Source organism: Aphanomyces astaci (genome assembly GCF_000520075.1).
Source record: "Aphanomyces astaci strain APO3 unplaced genomic scaffold supercont1.3, whole genome shotgun sequence".
In the NCBI taxonomy this organism is placed as follows: Eukaryota; Oomycota; class Saprolegniomycetes; order Saprolegniales; family Verrucalvaceae; genus Aphanomyces; species Aphanomyces astaci.
In genome coordinates this window covers 1,249,456-1,276,462 of record NW_009798266.1, presented here as the reverse complement: position 1 = coordinate 1,276,462, position 27,007 = coordinate 1,249,456, and the positions used below count along the sequence as shown (strand labels likewise).

Sequence of the window (27,007 nt, the reverse complement as noted above, 5' to 3'; positions counted from 1 at the left end):
ACCTGAGGTGGCCAATCAAATCGATTTAAATTCCAACGAGAAACCACAACACGAAATTTCACTCGAAAGCACACAATATTACTACAACTTTATCAAGGCATAATATATGGGTCCATCGTCTATTAAGAGCTTCGCCCATCAAGTACTTAAGTGGAAGGAGGACTTGATCGGGGGGCAAACCCCTTGGCAAACGTCTGTGCGACCAAGAGGGGAAACACCAACGTCGCATCCGCATACACCTATACAAACATCAAGAGGATGACGTGGCACGCTCCAGTGATAGCATGTTTACCTTGGCCGGGGTGGCATCGAGGCGCAGCTTTCCCCACGACACGGCTTCGTCCGGACGGGCACCGGCGTCGCTGCCGTCATATTCCTACGCCGTGGATCCGTTGAACGCGTCGATCCAGTTGTCGGGCACTGAATGACTGGCGTACCTGTCCCGTATTGACAAAGACAGCAAAGTCGGCGCCGTTGCGCATGAGGTTGGCGTTCAGGATGTGGTGCTTGACGACGCCGCCGCCGAGGACGATGACGCCGGTCTTCTTGGCGCGGATCGCGTGGTCATTGAGGCGGCGGATGTCCGACACGATGTCCAGCACGAGCCCTTCCTTGCGATACGAGTGGAAGTAGATCATGTCGCCAATCGACCCGTCAGTCAACGCTGGACAAAACACGGGAATGTTGTTCTACATGTATGCAAAAACAAAACGAGTGCTATTAGAACATATTTAGTCACTTTAGGATTGCTATAAGCACATAATTCGTCGTTTTTGTCGTGTGGATGAAAAAAAATGCTAAAAATACCCAAATTTTGCAAATTTGGATGACGTTTGATCAAAGTTCGATAGTATTCTGTAGGCGGTTAAAAGGAAAAATCATCGTTTTTCACTTTCTCGTGGGGACGAAAGATATTATGCTAAAAATACCCAAATTTGAGTCATATTTTGGACGACGTTTGATCGATGCTCGATATATCTATATATATATATATATGCGTGCGTACCTTGTAACACCAGTAGTAGACAGAATCCTCGTGGTTGATCTCCTTGCCAAGGCGGTGGATCATCGTGCTAGGCGACCACACCGTGCCCTATACAAACCCCGCCATGTCAAGAAAAAAAAATTGCGTTTTTTTTCAAAAATATCATCATTTTCAGCAAAATAGACCAAATTTTGATGCAAAATCAAATTTCTCAATGAAAAACGTGAATGGGTTCGCCCTACCAACGTGAGTTGCTCGTCCAACATGGCGTCGAGGATCGGGTTGAGCCAGTCCTCGAACTTGCAGTAGTTGTCGTTTGGCACGAGCAGGTTCCCGATGCGGTTGATGCCGCGCCGCCGCAAGTCCGCGCCTTTGAGCGCAAAGTCCCCGACGTACGTTGGCGCCAAGCACTTGATAAAGTCTTCCTCGACGCCGCCGGCCGTGGCGACGATCACGTCTACCATTTTGTGCTGCGCGAGGAAGCGCAGCGTTTCCCGCAAGCCACTTGAGATCAAGTTGGACGTGTAGCCCAAGAAGATCTTGCACGTGGTGTTGGCGCGCACAGCAGGGTCTTGAAGTTCGTCATCGTCGTTCTCGTCGATGGGTTCGTCCGACAACCGCCACGCTCGCTATACATCCATGTGAAGTTGATACAATGAGATTGCTGACGAGGATCATCATGCAGCGAGGATACCATGCGATTAATTTCTTCGACTGCCTTGCCAAAGTTAGTGCTTTGAAACCCCATGAACCGGTACGAGTTGAACAGGTCGTCGTAGTTGACCCCGTTGTTGAAGTCATACCTACGTTGCATTGTCAAGACGGAATAGCAACGTTGTAATGAGGTTTATGTGCAAGTACCCCTTCACTTGAGTGTAGTCTCCATTGTCCAGTCGCTCTGACTTGACCAGGACCGCAGCTTGGGCAGCTGCCGGCGCCGTGCCTTCTAACGATTGTTGCGCCATTCCGATCGATCGATGGAATTGAAATGATGATGCCATTTGATTGGAGCGAAACCAAGGGTCATACCAGTATATGATTGGCTAATTCACAAGCTATTTCAACCAATCTCACGTTCGAACATACTTTCGACCTTTCAGTTGGATCGCTTGCAGGTTGGATCACATCATGGCAGCGTCCACGTCGTATGCGGCGTGGGACAAGTACGATGTTGACGAAGTGCTGCAGCAACTTGACGAAGCTGACGCCCGCGAAGCCAAGCTCAAGGAGAAGCAGCAGTTAATGAAGAAGAAAGACGGGATTGTGGACGAAGCTGGGGACTCGGCCGAAGTCGCGGCCACGAGAGCAGCGGTTGCGGCGTTAAAAGCCAAACGTCTCGTCGAGCGAAACAAGAAAGCTGGAGGTGGAAGTAGCAATGCAGGGACGGACAGCGGCAACAACACCGTGGCGGTCCTTGAGAAGCAGGCACGTCTGCTCCAGCGCAAGAGTGCCAGCATCCAGACCGCCATGCGATCTCGCGGTCGCGGGAGTGCATTCCTGGCAAAGAACAGCGCCACGGACGCTCTGGCATCGTTTCATGAAGCCCTTCGAGCCATCACAGACCTCGATGACGTGATTCCACAATTGAACGACGTTCAAACCGAGATTGATGAATCCGTCAAGTTACCATCGTCCTCTGCGCATGACCACGGACCACATGGTGGTTGTGCAACCGATGGCAACGCCCCTTGTAGTCACAGTCATCCCAGTCGAGAGACCAACGGCCCGCCGTCGCTTCCAAAGAGCTCCGACTTGAAAGGCATTGCCAAGATGCTTCGAGTAGACTGTTTGCTTGGCATTGGTACAGACAACGCTCCTTGGATGATTCACCTGACCCATTTCTTGTGTCCAGGCAAGTGTCACATGGAGCGGTGCCATTACGCGGCGGCGTCCGAGTCGTTTCGAGATGCGATTCTCATCGACGGCGACAACTTGGACGCGTGGAAGCTGCGCGCGGACGCCTTTGCCCACATGGGTACTCCACCATACAGTAGTCCTGACGTGGCTCATCGCTTGCTTCGATACAGGCGCGCCGTTGATTGCGTTGCTGCATCTCAACAAAGTCGTCGCCATGGTACGTTGTGTATGTATAATATAATGTGCTCGCTAGACCATCATCACACTACATTCCCCAACCCAATCAAGCCAGCAACCCCCTTTCAGTGCTTTCAAATCTGTTTTGCTCATCGTATGTGTGCCTGAGGGTAGGAAGGCGAAGGAGGGGATGGCCAAGCTCAGCTCGAAACGTTGCAAGCAGAGGTCATTGACCCAACCTACAACGAAGGTACCAGTCGACCATGTCAACTTGACTACTTTGGTAGTTCAATCTCCATTTGCAGAGGACGGGTACACGGCTGCCATGACGTACCTGGTTCGTGCTCCGCCGCACGAATCGCTGGCTCGGATGCTCCTCCTTCGCCACGAAGCAGACGTGATCATGATCGAAGGCTTTTACACGTACTCGACGCACAAGTACCGCGCTATTCTCGACACGTTGTCGACTCTACTCCAGGCCACCCCTCATCTGCACCACCCCGCCCTCGATCAAGTAAGTACATCCTGTACCTTTTTCCAATGATATTGCTATGGCGACCATATTGCTATGCCTATAATAAGACCGATGCCACTCTCGTCACCACTTCCAAGGACAACAATCAATCAACAAACTGCATGGTCATAGTTGCGGTTGGCATGCCACGTCAACATTGCGAGCGGGTACTTGGACATGCACAAGAACATTCGTAGCGCCGTGAACCACTGCCTCGCCGCGCTTGCGATCGATCCTACCGCCGCCGCTGTGCGCTACCGACTAGGGCATGCTTACCGCGTCTTGGGCAAGTTTGACCTGGCGACGTCCCAACTCACCACGGCGCTGTCGACGTTGACCGATTCATTCGCTTCAAACGATCAAGGGGCAACAACCAAAGCTACTGCTGCTGCGATCACGGCCGAGCTGGACCGAGTCGCGTTTGACAAGACCGAGTTGGATCCAACTTCTATTCAACGTAATCTCAAAGCGCTTTCGTGATCTTGGGTTCGCGCGCCGGCCCGCGCTGGCCCTTCATGGGACAGTCACCGTTGAAATGCACTTGGACTTTGCAGTGCCGACACACGACAGGACACTCCCGCGCCTCGTGCGTGCGGGCGTTGCAGTTGAAGCACTTCTTGGGCCACTTGTCCACCACGCCCGCTTCGATCTCGGCGGCTAGTCGATCTTTGACCGACTGTTTGTGTTCCAACTTGCGCTTCTTGCCCGATTCTTTCTGGCACCGCAAGAGTCGCCGCCGTTCCTTCTCCTCTTCGCTCATGGGTGCGCGGTGGACTTGGCGGTTTGGGTCTGTGACGTGGGTGTTCATGATGTGGTCGTGCAAGAGATGAAAGAAAAACAAAAGTGGAGCCGTAGTTTCCGTCGGAGAAGCAGTCGATTCTGTCGCTGGAGGTGGGAGCGTTGTGATCGAACGCTGTTTAGCCGTCGAATATTCCGCAAGCATCAAGTGCACCGCTAAGGGATCAAAGACCCGAGGTTTGTGATACCGTGGCTGGTGTACAAAGCATATGAGTACAAAGGAACTAGTGTACCTTCGATGGTTGAAATACAGCCTTTGCCACTGGAATGGTAGCGCCAATACTTGGACTCGAGTGGTGGCCGAGCAAGTTTCACGCAGCGCAAGTGGGATACTGCGGGGTCGTGCAGAATAGACGGTGCTTTCTGCCATGGACAATCGATAAAGATAAGCGTTTTCACACTGTCGAGGTCCTCGAGCTCGTCGATCACGACGGCGTTGATGGACGGGTACACGACAACGGCCTCCTTCACATCGTACTGTGGCGGGTTTTGCGATGGAAACGGGTATGGAATGATTGAGATGTCATCTGGCGCCACCACCTTGCCGTGAGGGGCCGTGCTCTTCTTAATCTTGTCTTGGAACAGAATGTCCACTCGGAGCGGCAGACGGACCCGCGGCACTTGTACGGTCGATGGAGCCCCAATGGGGACATAGCAATTCACGCAGTAGTACTTGGAGCTCTTCTTGCATCCAGGACACTCTTCACGCTTCCATTCTTCCGTCAGAGCGGCGTTGGCTGTCGTGGCCGGTGCCGCGACATCGGGTTCAATCGTTGGCTCCATCACGAAAAGTTCACAATTCCCACCAATTGAGATTATCCGGATAAGTGATTCTACTGTAGTATTAGTGTGGGATTCCTTGAAGGGGTTCATGGCATCGCCATCGCCGTCGACGGACAAGACGATTCACTTCATTCGGCACGGCGAGTCCACGTTCAATCAATGGCGCCTCCGAAGCATTCTGACCTTTTCTTGGATCTTCGTAAAGGACCCAATGATCATTGACGCCAGATTGAGTGCACAAGGCAAGCTGCAGGTAGGCTCGGATCACCACGGCAGGTCGGCTGACATGATCCTAGGTGGCAGCATTGAAGAAAGTCATCCAAGAGAGAAAGCTGCATGAGATTGTGGATGTGGTAAGCAGCACGCAACTATCTACTATATACCTTACCCCCACCCACCACTGTGGTAGATCATTACAAGTCCACTGACTCGCGCCATTGAAACCACTCTCGGCGGATTCGACGGGTGCCACATCCCCATTCAAGGTACCCATCTCCCTTGTGTCGAAGTGCGTATTCTCCTCCGTGTTATCAATTGTGCAGTGAGCCCGCTGTGCCGCGAAATGCTCGATACAGCATGCGACATCGGTCGACAACCTCAAGGTCTGCATCCCAACGAGTTATATTCGTCGTTCATATGTTCCTAGAGTTGGCGCACGAGTTTGGTTCCGCTGGCATCGACACTACGTCCTTGGCTGACTATTGGTGGCTCAGCCATCCCACGGCGGCCACCATGACCATCCCGCAGTCGGCAGAGGAGGTAGCGCCGCTCCGAGAGTCTGTAGCCGACTTGGACGCGCGCATACTCGCGTTCCTGCATCTCTTGAGGGACCTGCCGCAAACCAACATTGCCGTCGTGGGCCACAGCAGCTTTATCAAACGATTGACGAAAGCGACGCGCAAGCTCGCCAACTGCGAAATCCACACCACGACCCTGCACCAATGCCTGAAGTGAACACATATGTGTACAGACAGTACAGGTTGCCCAAGCATTCACTATGTGACACAGTTACGGTCAAGTACTAATGTCGATTTGATACAAACCAAATCGATCCACAATCGATCTGATTGGTTGAATTTCATTGAGAAGGTGGTTTTGATTGGCTAATAATTTTGAGCTCATCTGAGGTAGCCAATCAAATCGATTTAAATTCCAACCAGAAACCACAACACGAAATTTCACTCGAAAGCACAATACAGTAGCTACTCTAGTACTAGTAGTGGGGTGGCTGCTCGTGTTAGTTCATATGGAGTACGAGTTTGAACGTTAATATATGACGAAACGAACGCATTCTAGACGACTGCCGCGCGTTGTCGCCGCTTTGTCGCGGCTTGATCGATCCACTTGGCCATGTGTTTCTTTTGCTCATTCCGAACGTCCTTGACTGACTGCGTGTCCAACGGGTGGCTAAACATAAAGTCCAAGTGATGCGCGCCGCCATCAACATGCAATGCCACGACCGACTCGGACACGGACGTGAGCACGCCCGTGCCGCTCCACGGGTCGTAGTTGCCGTTTGTAAACACAATATTGGACGTTGCCTCCAACCCCGCTCGGCCGCCGTACACGGTGTGGGCCCACGTCGGACGCAGCGGCACATTCCACTCGGCGAGGCAGCTCGCGTTCGATGCCGAGATGTTGTGGACGTTGGCCATGTAAAAGTCGTTCGCCCCGCCGCCTTGGTCCATGGGCATGTACATTTCCGAGCAAGATAAGTAGTCCCAAAAGTCATTGTCGTGCTGGGATTCGTTGGACGGCTGGCCAAACGTGTAGCAGCGCTTGTCGAACGTTGTATTGTAAAACACGCCGACGCTGAGCTTGACGGCATGGAACAGCGCCACGTCATCGTCGTCATGCAAGTCGGCCAAATGCGCGCACGCCACGCGCACGGGGTATGCAGGCATGACGCTCACGCCGTTCATCAGGTACGACGACGGGTACGGGTAGTTGCCCATGGCCATGAACGCAAACGCGCCCTGGATCCAATCCACGAGCCCCAGCGCGGCGCTTTCGGTTGCAAACGATTCGCAAAAACCAAATGCACGCGCCAACGTGTCCCGCCCCGCCGCCGTCCGCGCCGCCGCAGCGATCTTCCCCCACACGCTCTTGATATTGGGCACGCAGTTGGCGGCGGCCCCCGCGGCCGGCGTCGCGTCGAATGTGACGATGCGCGAAAACGAGCCCGTGTCGGCGGCCGGGGACTGCCCTTCGAACGCCAGCACGGGCGCCGACCCTGCGATCGTGCCGTCCACGACATGCGGGTACTTTTGACGAAACCACGTGGCCAACATGCCTCCGTAGGACCCCCCAAAGGCCACCACGGCGCTCGACGAAGCGTTGTACGCGTCCTTGAGCTCCCCGAGCAGCACGGCATAGTCGGCCAGCGCTTGCTCGGACGACAGGTACTCCATACGCTTGAGTGCGTCGTCCGGGATCGACAAGCCAAAGTACCGATGCTCGGCAAACACGAGCATGGCGCCAAACTCAGCGGCGTTCTCCCACATGATGCCCGTGTGGTTCAAGTACAACTCGACGTTGGCTTCGTTGCCCGTGTAAAAGAAGATCGGCCCGCCTTTCGCCCACTCGGCGGCGCACACAAAGTACCGCTCGTCGTACGTGGCGCCCGTGGCGCCGAATTGGTTCAACGGCTGCGTAATGTACGCTTCCGTGCAGTTCTGGCGCAAGTCCCCCGTGAAATCGCGCGCGTACAACGACGTGTCGGGTGCGTTCGTGGAGGACCCAAACGCGTACGCGATGCCGGCCACCAAGAGCACAATGCCGCCGACGATCAAGGACTTGGTCCATGTCGACTGCCGCGTCGCCGACGCTTTGCTCTCCTCCGTGTACTTTTCCAGAATCGGCAGCCGCGAGTCTTCGTCGGCCGTGCTGCTTCGCGCACTCATAGTGTGTGTTGTACCGTTGGCGTCGAATTCGAAAGTGAGCACCTTCCTCGTTCGAATGTGGCCATATGATTGGAGGATACTTCAAGTTGCCCTTGCTCATCTTGTCGTTGATTGGCTGAATTTGATTGACGAGTTGTTGAAGGGGAAGTTGGTGGTTTTGCGATCTTCCCACAAAACGTCAAAATTGAGTGAATTCTCATGACACAAGTACTCGAGTATGTATGAACGTGGTCGTTGTATTATTAGTAGCTACTAGTACGTTGCATAGTATGCCTGCGGTCACACTGTAGAGGGTGCTCGACACCATCGAGAGCTCTACTATGGCCACACATCGAACCAATCGATTCCTATTATTGTTCAAGTCGTGCCATGTCCAAGCAATCAGCAGGAGACATCAAGACGGGGGGATATTTCCACTTGACAAGCGTCGGTGCATGCATAACGTTATATACATGTACTACATACACCAGTCTCTACAATCATACTTTGAAAGCTTGCTGCTCCACTACAAGTATACAAACCGGTGGCAGTGATGATGTGGCTACTTCAAAGTCAATCTCACTTGTGCTTTTCCCTTCATTTTATTGTGGTCCATACTGCAAGTACAGTACTGTACCTCATTCACACATTATAAGTGTCAGTGAACTATTTTTATGTCGTTGAATTCACCCATGGACCACCAACGATTGTACTGATATGTAGTCGAGATAACATACATACCTATTCAAGAGGAATACAGTAGCTAGCATATTGTCGATTTGATACAAATTTGGGGAGGGGCCAAACCGACCCACAATCGATCTGATTGGTTGAATTTCATTGAGAAGGTTTTGATTGGCTAATAATGTTGCGCTCATCTGAGGTAGCCAATCAAATCGATTTAATTTCCAATGAGAAACCACGCCACAACACGAAATTTCACTCGAAAGCACAATAGTTGTGGGAACATTCTTACAGTTAAATTATCTCTTTCGAAATCGCTTGAGCGAGTGTTTCTTGGACTTCTGCATGAGGTCGGCGGTGGCGTCGCGGGAGCTGTACTCTCCGTCGTGAGAGATCTTGTTGCTGTTCATGTCCTCGTGCAGTCGGTAGAACTTGCGCTTGGACCCGATGGGCCGCAGGGGCTCAAGGAGCAAGTGGTGCAGTTCCATGCGCTGGTTGTTCACTTTGCCCTTGTCTTTCGACGGCGCGATCTCGAGCATGTCGTCGTCAAACGGCAAGTCGGCGGCTTCGGCCATCTGATGGAACCACGTGGCCTCGCTCTTTTGCTTGTTGTCGTTGTTGTCCGTGGCAAAGATGCTTTCTGCCAGCTTGACCCGTTCTTTGATTAACGGCAAAAACCTACAAGAAGCATGTCCTAGTCAGCACAAGAAAGGCATATATCGATCGTTTCATCGAAAAATGATATATATATATATATATTTACTGTATGGTGCGTTTCGACAAATTTGCCCATGTTGGGGGGATTGTTGAAAACCGAGCAAAGCAATATGATTGGACAAAAAGATAACGTAAATACTCCCAAGTTTTAGCAAAAATGATTGATAAAAATAATCCTTTCCATCGTACTTCAGTCCATCTCATATATATTTATATTTGATTTCATATATCATCCATCGGAGGACAAAGGGCAGGAGGATATGATATATTCACGTACTTGTGGTCCACTGGAAACATGGAAAAGCCCGACGGACGATGCAACACGTTGCAAATTTGCGCGTGGTATTTCTACCACAAATCACGGCACTGTCATGCACTGATCTCAAATGTCCTCGATACATATATATATCTTTGGAGAGTATCTGAATAAATCCCATACCGCATCAATAGGAGCGACAAACGAGATACTCAACCCGTGCTTGGATGCGCGGGCGGTGCGCCCACTGCGATGGACAAACGTTTCGGCGGAGCGGGGAATGTGGTAGTGGACGACGTAGTCGACGGACGGAATGTCGAGCCCTCGTGCCGCCACGTCAGTGGCAATCAATATGCCTTTTTCGTGGGCGCGGAATTGGTCTAGCTTTTTTAGGCGTTGCTTTTGCTGCATTTCCGCATGCAAGGCAAACACGGGCATCTTGAGCAGATGCAGCACCCCCGCCAGTTTGCGGACGCCCGAAATCGCGTTCAAAAATACAATTGTACGGCCCGGGTACTAGAACGATTCGAGTTAGATGTATGTTTATAGATATATATATATTTGGCCGTCATCGCGTACTAGTACGTGGACGTACTTGAGTCAAGAAGTAGTACAACACGTTGTTCCGGTGTTCGTCGAGGCATTCGACTTGGGCCAATTCAAGGCCATCTGGCAACGTCACTTCGGCACCGCCACGTGGCACCTTGGCAGGGGCGTCCGTGGTCGATGATTTCGTGGCGGCGTTGGATTCCTTGGCACTCAAGTCCACGACCGCGGGCTTGCCGCGCAGCCCAATTCGCTTCATGATGCTTTCCAGCATGGTCAGTGCCGTGGGGTTCTTTGTCTTTTTGGTTTGGTATCGTCCTAATCACAAGCATGACATGACTCACACAACGATATATATACATCACACAATCTCTTTTGCATTCACACGCGATATATGTATATATATATATGGCAACTACCAGTTTGAAAAAAAAAGAAGAAAAAAAATTGTCTGAGAACGTACCCGCATTTTTCAACGTCATGGTGGCCGAAAACAAAAATGTTTGGCGCAAAAACTTTTTTGGGGGAGGGGAGGTCGGCGTCGCGTCGTCGTCGGTGGAGGCTGCAGCTTGATCGGAGTTGTTGTTGGCATGTTGCTTGAGCACGTCGTCCAGCATGATGACGCTGGCTTCCACGGGCAGCTGCTGTCCGCTTGCCACGTCATCATCTTCGTTTTCTTGTTTCGGGGCCAACAGCACTTTGCCCTTGTTGACACGTTCAAAGATCGTTTCGAGCTGGGGAAAACTGCCTTGCTGGAGCATGCGATCGGCCTCGTCCACGATTAGAAAGCGCAAATCGTCTTGAAGGGTGTCAAAGTGATGCGTTTCGCCCGACTCCATCACTTCCCAGAGGCGTCCGGGGGTCGCCACGACGATTTCCGGACCGTATGAGAGCTGGCGCTGCTGTTTCTGGATGGCCATGCCCCCTACGAGCGACACGATGCCGATGCGCCGTTTGTCTGGGATCAGCGCCTGCAAATGACTCACGATTTGAATCGCCAGTTCGCGCGTCGGCGTCAGAATCAACGCCCGACACTTGCCCCGGGGTTCATTGGATGATGATTTGAGCAAGTACTGCAGCACAGGCAGCCCAAATGCGAGCGTCTTCCCCGATCCGGTGGGAGCCGCCCCTACCACGTCGCGCTGCTCGATCATCGCCGGCGTCAACGTCAGTGCCTGGATCAGCGTCGGGGCTGTGAACGCCATGCGGGTCAACGAGGCATTCAACGTCGGGTGCAGTTTGAACTTGGCCCAGGCCGGCAACACGGCGATCGCTTCCTCCGCCGCGGCAGCAATCGCCGCGGAATGGTCGATCACATCGTCCTCGTCGTCAGAAGCGGTTGCGTCGGTGGCTTGGTCGTCTGCGGTCGCCTTCTTCGATCGTTTTCGCTTCTTCTTCTTCTTGCCAGACTCGGCGATCGACGATGCTGCGGCGGAAGGTGACAGGATCGACACTGAGACTTTTGAGACGGCGGTGTCGTTGTCGGCAGTTGGCTCGGTACTTTTACTAGTCGTGGTCTTCTTGGCTTTCTTGTTGTCGGGCTTGGCTGAGCTTTCGTTCTTGGCTACAGTCGCCGCTTTATCTGTGGCCTTGGCCGTTGGTTCAGCTTTGACTGCAGACGTTTTGTCGGCCGGTGCCTTGATCTCCTTTTTGGATGCGGATGGGTTGTTGGCGCCAGCACTACACAATATTCACGCTAGATTAGTGCTTTCCTACAGTTCGTTGCTAGGTGCACAATTCAAGCTTACATGAGCACTCGGCCTCCAAATCCATCGTCCTCCAAAGTGTAGTCTACGGCAGCAATAGAGTGATTGTGAGTCGTCGCGTGGTTGCCTGGAGTTCAGTAGTACCTGTGAGCTCTTCCAGCTCGAAAGCGTTGCCGTCATCAAAGCCATCCATCTGCTGCTCACTGAGGTCGACGCGTTGCCATCCCTTGTCGAACTTCTTCTTGGCCGGCATGGTCGTCGTCGTGGTCTTAGCCGCGGCTGGTCCTCGCTTTTGCTTCTTCGCCATGATTTTCAACGAATGGCACATTATTTCCTCCAACCATTCGGAGTTATTCGTTTTATTGGCTAGAACTAGATCTTATCCAGCCAATCAACACCCTTTCATGGTTCGCCCCGTTGATTCGCTATAAAAATGATTTTATATCCAATAAAGTACCTACATTTTCATTGCAAGCATGATCCAGATTGAGAGAGCCGCCCTCAAGCTGACCTGCTGCGCGGACACAGCGGCATGGACTGCCCTTTTGAACGACCGCGAAGACTTCAGCCATGCCATGGGGAAGGCTTTGCTCAAATTCATCCCCTTCGTACCCGTATTGGACAATCTCACAGACGCTGCATGTGCATTTACAGCTCGGTACCCCGTCGTCGCCATCGATCTGTGGGCGTCCCTGTTGGTGTTTGAGCACGCACACACCAACACGTCCGAGCTTCGAAACTGGGTGCTGCATGTGCTCAACTTGACTGGCGTGGCGTTCATGCCTCTCGAGCCCTCGCAAGTGCAAACGCTCCTGCGGGCCTGCGCCACGGCCACGACTACCACACGACGACGCCACATTGCCAACCGGATACATGCATTTCAGGCCACATTGACCGAAGCCTTCCAGTGCGAACCGGCGGTCGCGGACTCCAAGTCGTCGGACGTGCTGACCTACCTCGACAACTTGGCGATGAACGTTGGTAGCCATGCCACGAAAGGTCTGGAATGGGCTGTGGACTTCACCAAGCGGCGATGGGCAACCGAGTGGAAAAGCGATCCTCAGGTGGTACATCGCATCAAATTGCTGGCTTCAATGCACCCCGAGCTGTTCCAGGCCATGCTTGAACACTGGGTCGGCCTGGACATCATCTCATTGCGCGAATGCGACCTCGTGTTTCGGCATTCCATTGAATTCGAAGCAATTCTCGGCAGCGTGACAGGGCATCCTGTGGTTCTGCATCGACTCACGACCAGCACCGTGTATTGGCATACGCAATGCGCCAACGGTGACGCGTGTTACATTCAGGCTACGCATCCAACGACCACCCCTCTCATTGGACCATTTGCAAATGTGTGGTCATCTCCTGTACTACTCGAACTGGACATCGTCGACACATTGCTTGTCGAGTTGGACGTGGCGCTCAAGCACTGTCCATTGTACGCGTTTGCGGCTGTTCTGCTGAGTCTGTGGAACTTGCTCGCACACTTGAACCAGCACCACGAACGCTATGCCAGCCAACTGGATGTAGCCACCCGACTCTTTTTCGTGTCAACATTGGCCCCCGTGGCGTGCAAAGTGGAATCGGAGAAGCTCTTTGTAGGGGTCGCGCTGGTCGTAGAAAGTCGCTGGGCTCGGTGGCCGATGTGGACGCCCCGCTTGACAAAGCGAGCGGTGGATTTCGTGTCCAACGTCCTGCCAGACTGCCCGACCAACGAAGCCAAGTGGGCAGCCGCCATGATCCTCAAACACTTTATAATCGACAGCAGAACATTGCAACACGTTCGAAGGTCGTTGCTGCCCCCGGAAGTACTTGTGATTCTGCGACATCGAACGACAACACCGGCGCCACCACTACCGTCGATGCACATTGCAGATGGGGACACCAGCGATGACGATTCCTTCCCTGAAGAGTAGGTGTAATACTGCTTAACCAAGTTAGTGTTATAGTTCACTCTTCGTCGAGGGATTGTTTTCGTGTACACAAGGCACAATGACGAGTGGCCTGACGACGATTTGCTCATTTGCTACTAGCTCATGTAGTTCCATTGCATACTTTAGATGCATCCGCAACACAATTGAATTGGTCGATTCGATATTTGTTGGCTGTGTACACGGCCATCAAGCGGGCAGTCACAGAAGGTTGTATATACACATACTACTTGAAGCGAGTCATGTTGTCCAATTCAAATCATGCAACGTCATAATGCTGCAGTGCCTTTGAGCCGGAGGGAGCAACACACTGTCTAAACCGAAGGCCCTTGCAACGCTCTTGGTTTACGCTTTGGCCTGCCGATACGTAATCTCCAAATGCACAATCGCAGACGCTGTCAAGAAGGGCTTCAATGCTGTGGAAACCGCCTCAAAAGTCGTTGTTCGCCAATTGTACAGTGATGGCTTAACGTTATGTTATTGATGCCCTCGAAGTAGTACATAACGCTAATTGCATGATAACTGAAAAGTTCGTTGACAGCTTCGATCAGGGCGGCATGCCAGTTTGATCGCAAGCATCAGTTATACTCTTAGGCTTTGAATTTCAATTTGTATCGATTCTTCAATCTCCTGTTAACAATGCATATTTATAAAAGTTGCTCAGGATATTAATTTATACAACCGGAATTCCACTGTAACTGTTATTTTGGATCAAAAGAAGGATTCAAAGTTGGGCCCTTTCCGAGCGTACTTACTGTTAATACGAACATAAACCTTGCGATACAGTATTCGAATGACACTGCACTACTCTGGTCCATGAAAAGAGTCCCATTTGTTGTGACTTGTTTAACAGTAAAGTATGGAAATTGGTAGAGTTCTGAGAAAATCACTCTATACATACCGTATACTACTATATGTATTGTGATGGATTTTTAATCTATTGCTACTCCTGTAATAACTGATAATTTTATTGAAATAACTGATAATTTCTTGAAATAACTGATACTTCGTAGATTGACTTGTGACATGTTGAATATACTTCAAATTTGTACGACGCAATGGATTAAAAATATTGAGAACGAGTGTCAGCTGGTTGTGAAATATCACCTGTCGCAATACATATACACTGTACGGTACATAATCTTATTGATTTGGGGGCGGAAAGTCACGGAGAGTGAGCTGTAAGTCTGTGCACACGCCGAATGCACGGATAACTTCAATAGATAAACTATAGCTATATACTGTTGCGTGCTATACCAGAGAGCAAAGCTTGCATAGGGTCGTCCTTGCTATTGTACCGGCATGGTGTGGTGATGGACACTAGCGCAACGACACAAGGCGCAACTAGCTAACAGTAAAGCCTTTGGTGTTCGCAAGCATGTGTGGCTGCTCTGCGTAGGCTAGACAAGTCTTTAGGGCTTCGAGTACATCAGATTGAAGTGATATTGAACGCTGAGCGGGTGATTTAAATGTTTTGGAACGGCAATGTAGAGACGTATGGTCTACAATAGTAATGCTTGAAAATTCTTCTGATTCGGTATGCCCTATTAAGTATGCTCGAAAAGTCTCCCAATAGTCCAAAGTTCTCGATGCCGAGGCCTCGTTCGGAAATAATCCATCGTTTGCTAGAGCACCCGAAAGCACGGAAGTTCAGGTGGAATAAAATTGAAGGCCCAAATTGTGACCATTACATTGGACGACCTCAATCGAAAGCAGAATATAATGTCTCAAGAGAAATGGATTAAAGAACTGCCCAAGCCAATCAAATCACGTTCTGGTAAATTTCTGCCAATCCAAACGTTTGAGTCGGCCAGTCCTCCGTATTGGGCAAAACCATATATATATATATATCAATATGTGTATAGTATACATTTTACAAGCTTAAATTGGACCAAATGGTATCGAATGCTATTTGGCGAAATCACTCACAAGTCCAAATTTGGGTATGAAATGCACATACGGAGTACGTACTATACGTGCGTGCGTGCTGAATTCAAAGTAGCCGGACCAAGATTTCCGCCATCGGATTGGGTATAAAAGGTATTACAATTATATTATAGCCAATCAAGTTGCAAAGAACAATTCTCCAAAAGTTTCCAGCGTGGGACTTCACAACTACTTTACAACAGTACCTGATACTGTAATCGCTCGCTACTTGGTCGCCGCACACACGTCCTTGGAGGTTGTACTGCACCATTCATCAACGCCGCTATTCCATGGCTTCGACGAGCTTCGTCGCCGTCCGTTTCATGCAAATAGATGGACTTCATGTTGTGTCAATAGTACGGTTCTTCCATATGGACAGGACATGTCAATAAATTATCAGAATGTAGGTCACTCAAACTTTCGGTTGCAGGTCGATGATTTGGCATTTTCGAATTTCCATCGCTCGTCACAGTTCGCCATGCAGACGTTTGCCAAAGTCGTGCTCATCCTGGTCAACATTGGGTTCATCGTTGCCGGGTCGCTCTTGATCTGGTTAGGATCCAAGTCCCGAGATGGCCACTGGAGCGACATCTTCTCCACGGGGACAGCCACTGACGTCAGCACGGTCTCCGCCGTCGTCATGGCGCTCGGCGCGTCCGTCATTTTGATTGCGCTCTTTGGGCTCACCGGCGCCGCTTGTCGCAATCGGTGCCTCCTCACGTTGTACTCGATCTTTGTCGTGGTGGGCTTAATCATTTTTGTGGCCATCGCTGTCCTTGGGTTCATGTCAACGTCTCAAGCCAACACGTGGACCGCTAAAGCGTTCCCCGCCGATCCCGCCGAAACCGACGTGGCCAAGGGATTCAACCAAGTCTATTGCTATGCTGAAGGGGGTCGCTTCTGCGTGACGTCATCAGTGAAGGACGCTGTCAACACGTTCTTCCCATCGGTGGGTCAATCGGGTATTGATGCGTTTGTGCTTGCCGGGGTGGACGTGACTGCCAACACGGGTCTCATTGGGTTGTGCGACCAAGTGAATGCCAAACTCACGTCGTCGCCAGCATTGTCCAGCGCGTTGCCAAAGGAATACAAAGACGCGTGCGCGACTTGCCAAGACGTGAAGACCAAGTACGGCGAGTACAGCTCGCTTTTCGATTGGGTCGAATCTCAATGCCCGCTGACGCAAGAAACGGCCCAATGGTGCGGGAAGTTCCTCCTCACGAAGAACCAAACGTCACTATACGATGGCGCCCCGTACAAGCAGTGCCGCGCCCCCGTCTTGGGTCTGTGGAAGGACTACGGCACCAAGGTTGGCATTGGCGGCGTCGTCCTCGCTGTCGTGTCCATGGTTTTGATTGTGTTTTCATGCAAAGCTGCCCGAAGCCAAGACAACGACGGATACTCTGGAGCATAAGACTACCTGGTATCTTAAGTATTTTTAGTCGCTATTCATGCGTGCAAATTGCACATGCATACACCTTGGTAGTACACGCTGGTTAGTCGTGGGAGACTGCCTTAGTTTTCGCGCTCTTAAGTTGGTGTGCCATCTGCAGAGTGCTAAATCGGAATTCATTGACTTTACAACGGCCCCCGTTTCGTTCATTTCATGGGGCTGTGACTTGGGTACATATATACTATTCGTTCCGCTCCCAATAACTGCCTAGGGTTATTCGTCAAGAGTAATGTTAATAGTATATTTCGACTATGTCGGGTCGTGATCACTGTTAATTCATCATACAATCTACAAGTTAAAAATATTCGAGTTTTATTTAACTTACAGCTAACTTTAGGTGGCTCCATTTAACTTGTACAATTTATTCTGACCTAAAGGTGAAACTGAGTGTAAAAATACTAACATTGTAAGTACTGTTTCTGGATGCGGATATAATTTGTGTCGACGACACCTTGAAGCTTCGTTCTCAAACGTAGTAAGTACTGGACTATAGCTGGTTTGCCATTTTCACATTTGCATCGTCCGTCACACAATGGGCCATAAAACGTTTCGACAACAATTACCAAGGTGGTGCTCCTTCTCGTCAACCTCGGGTTCATCGTTGCTGGGTTGCTTTTGATCGGGTTGGGGGCCAAGACTACCAACGGCCACTGGAACGACATCTTCTCCACGGGGACTGTCACCGACGTCAGCACGGTCTCCGCTGTGCTCATGGCGTTCGGCGCCTGTGTCATCTTGATTGCGCTGCTTGGGTTTGCCGGTGCTGCGTTCCGTAACAAATGCCTCCTCACGTTGTACTCGATCTTTGTCGTGGTGGGCCTCGTTGTTTTTGTGGTCGTGGCGATCCTGGGGTTCATGTCAACATCACAGGCCAACTCGTGGGCGTCCAAATCGTTTCCCGCGGACCCCGTCGAAAGCGAAGTGGCGAAGGGGTTCAATCAAGTGTATTACTACGCCCAAGGGGGGCACTTCTGCCTCACGTCTCCCGCCAAGGACGCGATCAGCACGTTCTTTCCGTCCGTCGCCGGAGTTGCTGCGTTCGCTGCTGCGGGGGTGGACGTGAACGCCAAATCGGGGCTCCTTGGAGTGTGCGACTCGGTCAACGCAAAACTGAGCTCTCTGCCACCTGCCGCCTCCAACGCATTGCCCAAGGAATTCAAGGACGCTTGCGCCACTTGCCAAAGCGTCAAGGCCAAGTTTGGCGAGTACAGTTCGGTGTTTGATTGGGTCGGCGTGCAATGCCCCCTGACGAAAGAAATAGCGCAATGGTGCGGGAACTTCCTCGTCACGAAGAACCCGCCGTCCGTGTACGACAACGCCCCATACAAACAATGCCGCACCCCTGTCTTGGACCTGTGGAACGAGTACGGCACCAAGGTTGGCATTGGCGCTGTGATCATGACCATCATTTCCATCGTGTTGATTGCCTTTTCGTGCAAAGCTGCACGAACCAAAGGCCACCGCGGGTACTTTTGAGTTTAACGATAATATATGTACCTTGCCTATATATATAAGAATATGTCAAGCCAGAAACTCTAGTGTAATGTCTTGCGGTGGGGGGGGGTTGACATGCAGCGAGTTGACGTTCGTGCTCCAACGCGCCGTGTGATTGGAAAACCTGCTTCGGGACGCACGGGGTCTCGGCGACCACTGCCCGCTGCCCGCTGGTCGACTTGGTCTCGTCTCTAGGCAAAGGTTGGAAGCTCCACCGCTTGGAAGCAATGTTGATGGTGTTGTTCCAGGGGGACTGCGGATCAAACAAAGCGAGACTCCAATTGCCGGCGTTGACTTTCGTCGGTGCCGACCACTCGGCCAGCTTCGTGGTCGACTTACATTTGTTGCGGTTCTCCTCGCCTACTATCTTGGACTGTGCAAAGCGTATTGACAAAGATGGTCGCCGATCCATCTACGTGTGGACGCGGCAGCATTGGTACAGTACAGTACTGTACTACGGAGATGTGAACACAAGGCGTCCATCAACGTCCGGCGAATAGGCCTCACCAGTGTGTGTCAACCAACGCGAGCAGCTAAGCAGCATCTTTACGACCAGTTCAAAGGTTGGTCGGCCCTTCAACCTCCGCAGCATCTGAAGCCAACAACAAGCTTCAGTCGATGGATTGGAAAAGGAGAGCGACATTGACGGAAAGTTTGCTGTCAGTCCAAAGTAGTATTTTGCAAGCCATCGCCTGGCTGTACTAATGTTACGAAGTACAGCGGGGGATACGGTAGTAGTACTACGTAGTACTTTACACACGCCTATCGCTAGGTACCTCGGCAAGTTCACTTCGTGTTGACGATTGAACCAAATAACGCCCCCGCGGGATAATTTCGTAACGTTATCGTTGGACATTCATCACTTCAAATCCAAATATTTCAGTTGTTTCACGGGTAACGTTATTACACTTGTTCCCATTTTCGTCGTCCTCGTTCGTTCGACTCGAAATATTTTTGCGCGCAATGTTCCATTGTTCATATCGCTATCCGTGAAAGCAATGCAAACGCTGGCCAAAGCGTTCCTCATCCTTTTGAATCTCGGCTTCATCGTCGGCGGGTCCCTGTTGATCTACTTGGGTGTTGTCCTGCGCGGGGGGCACTGGTCGGATGTGTTTTCTGCCAACAACATCACGTCCGACGGCAATTCGGCGTCCATGATCTTGATCATCCTGGGAGGCGTGATTGTCCTCATTGCGTTCTTTGGGTTTGCGGGTGCCATTTGTGCGAACCGGTGCCTCCTAACACTGTATTCTGTATTTGTCGTGATCGCGATGCTCATTTTCATCGGTGTGGCCATCCTCGGTTTTGTGGCGGGCGGGGGTGCCAAGAACTGGGCCTCAAAAGCGTACCCTGCCGTCGCCCAAGAGTCGGAGATTGCCACCGGGTTCAACGGCGTGTACTGCCAGGCTCAGGGCGCCCGGTTTTGCACTTCGGCGACCGCCAAGGAAGCGTTTGCTGCGTTGGTCCCGACTGCCTCGGCCACGATCACAGCCGTGGCGTCCGAGGTAGGCATCGGCGTCACCGAGCCCACGGGGGTCGTGGGGTTTTGCAAAAACGTCGACGCCAAGGCGGCGTCGCTCGGTCCATTGGAGGCCGCGTTCACGGCGAAGCTCCCGAAAGAATACAAGAGCGCATGCGGAGTGTGCGACGATGTCAACATCAAATTTGGCGACTACAAATCCATCTTTGAATGGACCAACGACCAATGCCCCATGACGCCGCCTGTGGCCATGTGGTGCGGCGCATATTTGCTCACGAACGCCTCTGACCAAGGGGTGTACGAAGGCACGCCATACAAGCAGTGCCGACCCGTGGTCTTGGAACTGTGGCGAAGCTATGCCACCAAAGTGGGCATCGGGGGGGTCATTTTGGCTGTGATTGCATTGGTCTTAGTGGTCTTGGCATGCCGCATTGGACGGCAAAACAACGACGACTATTACGTGGCGTAATAGGATGAAAACATTTACTGTACGGTTCAAACCTTGTTCTTGCCCAATACAGTACCGGTAACGATAATAGATTCGTTGGGCTGAGCCACTCGGTTACTACATACTGGTAGTACTAGGAGTACACTCCGGAGAGTACTCCGAGTACACAGTACAGTACTGCAATCTGGATATGGTCACTGTTGCCAGAGCTTGGTACAGTGTGGTACTGTACTGTAGGTACCGTACTGTACCCCGCGAAGATTCGCGGGAGCCATGCGCAGGCGAACATGTAAGTGAACGTCTAAGCTTTAGCTCACCAATGCGCACCTGCGTGAAGGTGTTTTACATAATTGACGGAAATTTGACTTTCCTGTGCGACTGCGTAATACTCCGAGTACAGGGGTGGGTGGGTGGTCACGAATAGTTTGTAAACACTTACACTGTACTACTTGTACAGCTTTACCTGCATGTCGCAATGTGGGACGACGCCAACTCTGCATGCGACGGAGCATTGCACCACAGCCACCACTTGCACAGAAAATAATCCTACGTAGTACCTCAAATAACACCGGCCAACGCAGCCTAGTGCTATCGGTAGGATTGCATTGACTTGCATGCCCTACTACCGCGCCATAAGCTCGCATAACGTTACCCCGGAGCTACTGTCGAATGATTGAGTTGGAAAATACTGTACCCCAGATCCTTGCTCACACAGTAATCATGTCAACGCCATCAGGAGCTGTGATCGTGGACGACGACACAACCAAGCATCAAACGCATTGCATAATTATTCACGATAGCAATTCTAACTTTTGACTGATTTTGGGGCCTATTGTATTTCGAAGTAGAATATATTTATTTCTACTCCAATGATGATGACTTTCGAGGTGTTCACCGATTGATGAATAATAAAATCAAGATAAATAGTAGATTCGATTAATTTTAATCAAGCCGATTATTATATGCTGTGTCTACTTGCCGACGGACTCCTCCGGCATCCTAGAACTGGCACAGAGATAAAGTCGCCTCATTCATTACCCAACCATCGCCAGACACCATGCAGTTCACGAGGCCGCAGCTTCTTCTCGCCGTTGTGAGCCTCCTCTTCCTAGGAGCGACAGCCTTCCTCATGTATGTCGCCGTGGCCATCGGCGGCACGCTGAGTCGCACCAAGTGGACCGACCTGTTCTACGTCGTCGCCGCGTCGTCGTCGGGGTACTTTCTCGTCTATGCGCTCGTGTGCACCAGCGTGGCGGTGCTCGCGTCGTGCTTTCGTCGGTTCCTGCCACCTACCAACAACTGGCTCATGACGTTTGCCTGCATGTTTGTGGTCTTCGCCAGCGTCCTTGCTGCTATGGGGTACCGGTCTGCAGCCGCCTCGGACAAATGGAGTGCGTCTTCATTCCCCTTCAACGCCGAGGAAACCATCGTTGCCGATACCTTCCATGACGCGTATTGCCCCACTCGGTACAGGTGCGTTGCGTCTGTCGAGTCGGCCGTCAATGTCACAGCGAATGCAACCATGTCCATGTGCGCGACAAAACAACCGGCTCCTTCCATCCACATTGCCGTGTTTCAGTGGGTGGACACGTATTGCAATATGGCCGCCGACACGGACGCCTATTGCAAACTGCTTGGCCGAAGAAATGCCTCAAACGAGTATAGTGCCCCATACCAGCGATGTCGCCTGACGCTCTTTGTCGAGTGGAGTCGATACGCCACCAACGTCGCATATGGCAGCACCGCGTTAGCGTTGAGCGCGTTGGTGTACATTTTGGTCGTGTCAAGATCTCAGCGACCAGCCGTCACCCGACCACCGAGGTCCAGAAAAGACAACACTGCATACGTGGCCACGGTGGTCTAATGTGCGATGCAATCTAACTAGTTTCGATTGGCTTTGTGTGTACTAGTTCCTAGTGAAGGGGCCAATGTCGTAAGAGTATATATACTAACGTTACAGTAGTTGTTGGGCTGTGTTGAGAGCTTTGTATTGAACGAGGAAATATACCATCGTGCGAATGCAGAGTTCAGAGGTTCGATGGCCGCTGCGACTATACGACTACCTCATCAAACTACCGTGTAACGTATATAGATATGGACAGTGGCGGGACTAGTATCCGGATACGGATAGTGTAAATTACCAAATGCATACAATAATCAAGTGTAGTAATCCAATTATATAATTTTACAGAGGAGTCCAAATCTATATGGCTGTCTAAACCTATATACGCTACACGGTACATACCTTTGAGCATGCCTTCATATCGAACGAGACAATTCAGCACATTGTTCGTGGCTGCACCGGCTGGTGACCAGGGCAAGCGTTTTGAGATCTCGGACGTTTCGCTCACATACAAACCATAAGTGAAAGAGAACTCAATTGAGTTTATCCAAACAATTTGTTTTGAGGTGAGAAAAGAAATTCGCTTTGCATCTGTCTGTAATGGCGACGCCATGCTTGGCCCATTTCTCATCGGCGGACCATGGCGATTCCTACGACCTTGTCCAAGATCATCCTTGTGGGATTGAACATCCTGTTCATCGCCGCCGGCGCGCTGCTCATCTACGTGGGCGCGTCCTTCAAGGGAAACCACTGGTCGGACGTGTTTTCCGCGGCCACGGCCACCTCCGTCAACTCGCTCGGCCTGTACACGCTCATCTTTGGCATCGTGGTCGTGGCCATCGCGTGCCTGGGCCTGTTCGGTGCGCTCTGTCGCAACAAGATCCTGCTCACGGTCTATGCGGTCTTTGTGTTCCTCGCACTCGCTGTGTTCACGGCGTTCGCGGTGCTGGCCTTCATATCAGCGTCCACGGCGTCGAAATGGAACGCCGCCGAGTTTCCCGCCGCTACCGAGGAATCCCAGGTCGCCTCGTCACTCAATGAAGTGTACTGCTACGCCCAAGGCGCCCGGCTCTGCACGCTGGCGTCACCCCGCGAAGCGTTCAAAACGTTCGTCCCGGCACTGGCCGACACGATTGTGGGCGTGTCGACGCTGCTGAAGATCAACGTAGACGAGACGACCGGCATCAACGGCTTTTGTCTCCAGGTGGACAAGCAAGTGGCGGCGCTTGGCGTGGTCGGCGCGACCGCGGCCAAGGCGCTTCCATCGCAATACAAGCAAGTGTGCGAAACATGCGCCGACGTCGATAAAAAGTACAGCAACTACAAGTCCATTTTTGTGTTTGCCGAAGAAAAGTGCCCTCTGAACCCGACCACGGCCACATTTTGCGGCAACTTTTTGCTCTCCAAGACCCAGACCAACGTGTACAAGAGCGCCCCGTACGAAGTGTGTCGACCGGCGATCCTCGACCTGTGGCACTCGATGTCCATGAAATTGGCCATTGGCAGCACCGTCGCCGCCGCCATCTCGCTCATCCTCTTGTTTTTCGCGTGCGCGGCGGGCAAACGAAGTGACTACGACCGCTACTCATATTAGCTCAATGTTTGAATTCGACAATGGATTGAATGCTAACGTGATCGCATCGTGACCCCCTTGCAGCAATTTCGTCATCAAAAATGAGTTTTCCACTTTGGGAAAGGCGATGATAGGGAAAGAAAGCCCCGAACAACTCGACTTCTGGCTCGTGGCGTCGTGGCCATGGATTCCATGGATTTCATGGCCACGACCAATGTCGTTCTCATGGCTACGTAATGTGAATGCCATGGCATGCCTAGCTTCGTAGCGTTATGTGAGGTGTCGTTCGTTGTCCGCTGTGCAGCGTGAATCCCTTCGACGATCGGCGAACTGACGTTATTGAGCATATGGTTCACGATGCACTTGCCAGAAGGTTTGCGCTGCTATGTGCGCACTTGGAATTAACCAATCGTACGTCGTTTTGCTCACTATGGCCACATTTGATTGGCCAAAATAGCTGCACTTGGGTGCGAAGAAGATATGTCAGTGTGAATGCTATTAATAAAACTGAGGATCCTACGCGATACAATCGTTTTGGTCTAACATATCTAGGTATTTCTATACAAGATGAAACTCGAAGATTAAAACAACGCGCGGGCATCTCAAGTGCCCGCGACTGGTGAACATCCGGATTAAGGTAACGTCACCTAACGGATTGACTTGACGTTTGTATGAAATGAAACACCAGCGATGACAGGTCGGGGAATTTATCCGGATGTCATCTCATCGGCTGGCCATTTGAACATTACGGGCGGCGGCAGGCGAACGAGCGAGCAATGCCGAATTCCGAGCGCGAGAAGCTCAGCTCTGCGTATGACATAGCAGTCGACGGTGGAGTGAACGCGCCCAAACCACCTGCGGACGAAGTGTACTACGGATTTGGCGTGTTCATGGGCATTCCCGTGGCCAAGCTGAAGGCATTGCGCGAAGAGATGCAAAGCCGCAACAACACGGCGCGGTTCCAACCGTACAATGAAAAAGGGGTGGAGACCAACAACCAAGATTTGGACAGAAGCAGCAACCGAAGCGGGTCGAAGCACTCGTCAGACTCTGCAGTCGTCCCAATTGCAAAGATTCAAAAGACAACGGCCACCCGAGCGATCAAAGCCAAACAAGACAACAACAGTCCTGCGATCGCGAAACAGCAACCGGACTGGGACATCAAGTCCGACCAAATGCAATCCAACATGGCTTTGCTTGCGTCCGCTGCCGCCCCGTCTGCCACCGCGTCGCCGCTTCCTCGAAGTTCCCAAGGTAGCCCGAGCATCCCGTCGATCAAACCAACGTCGACGACATCGGCATCTGTTGCCAAGTTGCCTGGTCCGATCCATCCTTCCCAGCAGCACATTCCATCGATGACAAGCGCGCTTCATCCGTTGTCTGCAGCCACACATGTCACCACGCATGCTTCTTCGCATTCGTCGTCGCCGGCTCCCCAGATGCCTCCGCTACTGTACCATCACGACCCGACACCGGGGCAGTCCCTGGCGCCCACTTCACAACTCGACCTGGATTCCCAGCAGCAACTTGCCCAGCCACCGCAACAACTTTCGCAGCAACACGTACAATCGCAGCCTCATAGCGTTTCCCATAATGGGCTGCAGCATGCAACCACTCCTGGTTCATACAACGCTCAGCCTCAACTTCAACCCCCCCAACACCAACAACCATATCAAATCATGCAGTCCCAACCAATCCATCCATACCCGTCAGGTGGGGTGACCTACGTGCCGTATCCAATGCACCACCCCCAACAAGTCCAGTACAACAGCGAGTACCCTCCCCAGCAGTACGTGTACCACCAGATCGCACCACAGACGGGGGGCAGCGTAGATCCGCGCACCAACTTACCCCCAGGCTATGCCCAGCCCATGTATCATCATGTCCAGCCGCCACCTCCGCAACACCACCCCGTGTACCAGCAACCAGGTGGCATGATGATTCCTGGCAATGGTCCATGGATGACCCAAGCCCACCCTTCACAGCAGCAGCACATGGTGCATGTGGGGAATATTCCACCCATGCAACAGCAACAACAACACTCGAATGGAACCAACAACATGTACCCTCCTTCAGCAGCAGCAACCCCCTCGCAACATCAACAACTGCCACCACCATCGATCTCCACGTCTTCTCACCAACTTCACAATGGCCAGCAACCCACGTACGACAGCCAAGCTACCACGACGACGGCCATCCCAACCCTAAACGCCCCATCCAACAATGTGGGTCAAGCAAGTGGCTCGGACCAGCAGTCGGCGACTAACGCTCCGTCCATTACTCGTCTGCTACCGCCCCCTGGATACCCCTCTGCGATTCCGTCGCTCAATGCGTATGCCAAAGCCCCCCCACAACAACAGCCCCTACAACAAACCACCCATGTGCCACAGCCGCCGCTGCAGCATCAGCAGTCGTTGCCGTCAGTGTCGTACCAACCGCCGCCCTCCCAGTACATGCCTCAGCAACCAGTGCTGCACCAACCCCAGCACCATATGTACCAGGCTTACCCGCAACCCCAGTACGCCCCATCTCCATACTACCACCAGCACCTCCCCCCTCCGGGCTATGCCATGCCGCAGCACCAGGTCAACTACGGCCCCCCTCCCCCTACACATAACGGCGCCCCCCCAGTTAGCAACTTCAGCACCCCCCACCCAATTCCACCGTCCTCCATGTCTAGTACGACCCCCCACCAGGGGGGGTCCACCAATAACCTGCTGCCGTCCGTGAACGACATCTCCAAGAGGACGTCGATGAGTTATATATTAGATTAACAACATTAGTGGATTTGACGTCCGTTCCATTTGTCTCGTGATGATCACTGCGATTTTGCTGTTGCAACACGGTCTCATGGCAACCAAGTAGTGCAACCGTACGAAAGTCCATGTAAAACAAGCATGGCGATGTTATGGAAGTTACGCCTTGAACCAGCCGTTTCATTATGTCCTCTGTTT

The 27,007-nt window shown here is 51.9% G+C and overlaps 12 protein-coding genes across 15 annotated transcripts; 7 read left to right on the top strand and 5 right to left on the bottom strand.

Moving 5' to 3' along the window:
- Positions 1-56: 56 nt before the first annotated feature.
- On the bottom strand, positions 57-1,963 carry H257_02025 (deoxyhypusine synthase). Its single transcript, XM_009825510.1, has 7 exons — positions 1,847-1,963; positions 1,680-1,788; positions 1,228-1,614; positions 1,007-1,093; positions 438-689; positions 293-376; positions 57-239 (listed from the first exon to the last, which is right to left on the bottom strand). The coding sequence occupies exons 1-7, from the start codon at positions 1,948-1,950 to the stop codon at positions 147-149; spliced, it is 1,116 nt and encodes a 371-aa protein (XP_009823812.1). The 5' UTR covers positions 1,951-1,963; the 3' UTR covers positions 57-146.
- Positions 1,964-2,113: 150 nt separating this feature from the next.
- Positions 2,114-3,958, top strand: H257_02024 (hypothetical protein; the record flags this gene model as incomplete). The annotated part of the gene is made up of 7 exons (XM_009825509.1): positions 2,114-2,786; positions 2,838-2,960; positions 3,013-3,059; positions 3,194-3,269; positions 3,325-3,533; positions 3,666-3,865; positions 3,898-3,958. The coding sequence occupies 7 exons, from the start codon at positions 2,114-2,116 to the stop codon at positions 3,956-3,958; spliced, it is 1,389 nt and encodes a 462-aa protein (XP_009823811.1).
- Positions 3,601-4,996, bottom strand: H257_02023 (hypothetical protein). The gene has a single exon (XM_009825508.1). It carries the CDS (start codon positions 4,699-4,701, stop codon positions 3,997-3,999), a length of 705 nt encoding a protein of 234 aa, XP_009823810.1. The 5' UTR covers positions 4,702-4,996; the 3' UTR covers positions 3,601-3,996.
- Positions 4,997-5,180: 184 nt separating this feature from the next.
- On the top strand, positions 5,181-6,186 carry H257_02022. Of its 2 annotated transcripts, XM_009825507.1 has the most exons (5): positions 5,181-5,367; positions 5,411-5,467; positions 5,524-5,599; positions 5,657-5,716; positions 5,761-6,186. In XM_009825507.1, exons 1-5 carry the CDS (start codon positions 5,203-5,205, stop codon positions 6,066-6,068), a joined length of 666 nt encoding a protein of 221 aa, XP_009823809.1. In that variant the 5' UTR covers positions 5,181-5,202; the 3' UTR covers positions 6,069-6,186. The 2 variants fall into 2 exon arrangements, with proteins under 2 accessions (XP_009823809.1, XP_009823808.1); XM_009825506.1 differs by having other exon boundaries at positions 5,524-5,716.
- A 147-nt stretch (positions 6,187-6,333) lies between these two features.
- Positions 6,334-8,057, bottom strand: H257_02021 (hypothetical protein). The gene has a single exon (XM_009825505.1). It carries the CDS (start codon positions 8,015-8,017, stop codon positions 6,407-6,409), a length of 1,611 nt encoding a protein of 536 aa, XP_009823807.1. The 5' UTR covers positions 8,018-8,057; the 3' UTR covers positions 6,334-6,406.
- An 881-nt stretch (positions 8,058-8,938) lies between these two features.
- On the bottom strand, positions 8,939-12,215 carry H257_02020 (hypothetical protein). Of its 3 annotated transcripts, none has more exons than XM_009825504.1 (7): positions 12,050-12,215; positions 11,948-11,990; positions 10,663-11,879; positions 10,249-10,517; positions 9,837-10,169; positions 9,444-9,745; positions 8,939-9,358 (listed from the first exon to the last, which is right to left on the bottom strand). In XM_009825504.1, exons 1-6 carry the CDS (start codon positions 12,210-12,212, stop codon positions 9,620-9,622), a joined length of 2,151 nt encoding a protein of 716 aa, XP_009823806.1. In that variant the 5' UTR covers positions 12,213-12,215; the 3' UTR covers positions 8,939-9,358; positions 9,444-9,619. The 3 variants fall into 3 exon arrangements, with proteins under 3 accessions (XP_009823806.1, XP_009823804.1, XP_009823805.1); XM_009825502.1 differs by having other exon boundaries at positions 9,675-9,745; XM_009825503.1 differs by lacking the exon at positions 8,939-9,358 and having other exon boundaries at positions 9,415-9,745.
- Positions 12,216-12,379: 164 nt separating this feature from the next.
- On the top strand, positions 12,380-13,848 carry H257_02019 (hypothetical protein; the record flags this gene model as incomplete). Its single annotated transcript, XM_009825501.1, has 1 exon — positions 12,380-13,848. A coding segment is annotated over one exon (1,442 nt), but the record flags the coding sequence as incomplete, so codon positions are not given.
- Positions 13,849-16,240: 2,392 nt separating this feature from the next.
- H257_02018 (hypothetical protein) lies at positions 16,241-18,691 on the top strand (the record flags this gene model as incomplete). Its single annotated transcript, XM_009825500.1, has 2 exons — positions 16,241-17,110; positions 17,783-18,691. The coding sequence occupies 2 exons, from the start codon at positions 16,241-16,243 to the stop codon at positions 18,689-18,691; spliced, it is 1,779 nt and encodes a 592-aa protein (XP_009823802.1).
- Positions 18,692-19,667: 976 nt separating this feature from the next.
- H257_02017 (hypothetical protein) lies at positions 19,668-20,746 on the top strand. The gene has a single exon (XM_009825499.1). It carries the CDS (start codon positions 19,708-19,710, stop codon positions 20,656-20,658), a length of 951 nt encoding a protein of 316 aa, XP_009823801.1. The 5' UTR covers positions 19,668-19,707; the 3' UTR covers positions 20,659-20,746.
- An 865-nt stretch (positions 20,747-21,611) lies between these two features.
- On the top strand, positions 21,612-22,599 carry H257_02016 (hypothetical protein). Its single transcript, XM_009825498.1, has one exon. The coding sequence runs from the start codon at positions 21,695-21,697 to the stop codon at positions 22,499-22,501; it is 807 nt and encodes a 268-aa protein (XP_009823800.1). The 5' UTR covers positions 21,612-21,694; the 3' UTR covers positions 22,502-22,599.
- A 408-nt stretch (positions 22,600-23,007) lies between these two features.
- H257_02015 (hypothetical protein) lies at positions 23,008-24,396 on the top strand. Its single transcript, XM_009825497.1, has one exon. It carries the CDS (start codon positions 23,121-23,123, stop codon positions 24,072-24,074), a length of 954 nt encoding a protein of 317 aa, XP_009823799.1. The 5' UTR covers positions 23,008-23,120; the 3' UTR covers positions 24,075-24,396.
- A 404-nt stretch (positions 24,397-24,800) lies between these two features.
- Positions 24,801-26,854, bottom strand: H257_02014 (hypothetical protein). The gene has a single exon (XM_009825496.1). The coding sequence runs from the start codon at positions 26,169-26,171 to the stop codon at positions 25,731-25,733; it is 441 nt and encodes a 146-aa protein (XP_009823798.1). The 5' UTR covers positions 26,172-26,854; the 3' UTR covers positions 24,801-25,730.
- Positions 26,855-27,007: the final 153 nt, after the last annotated feature.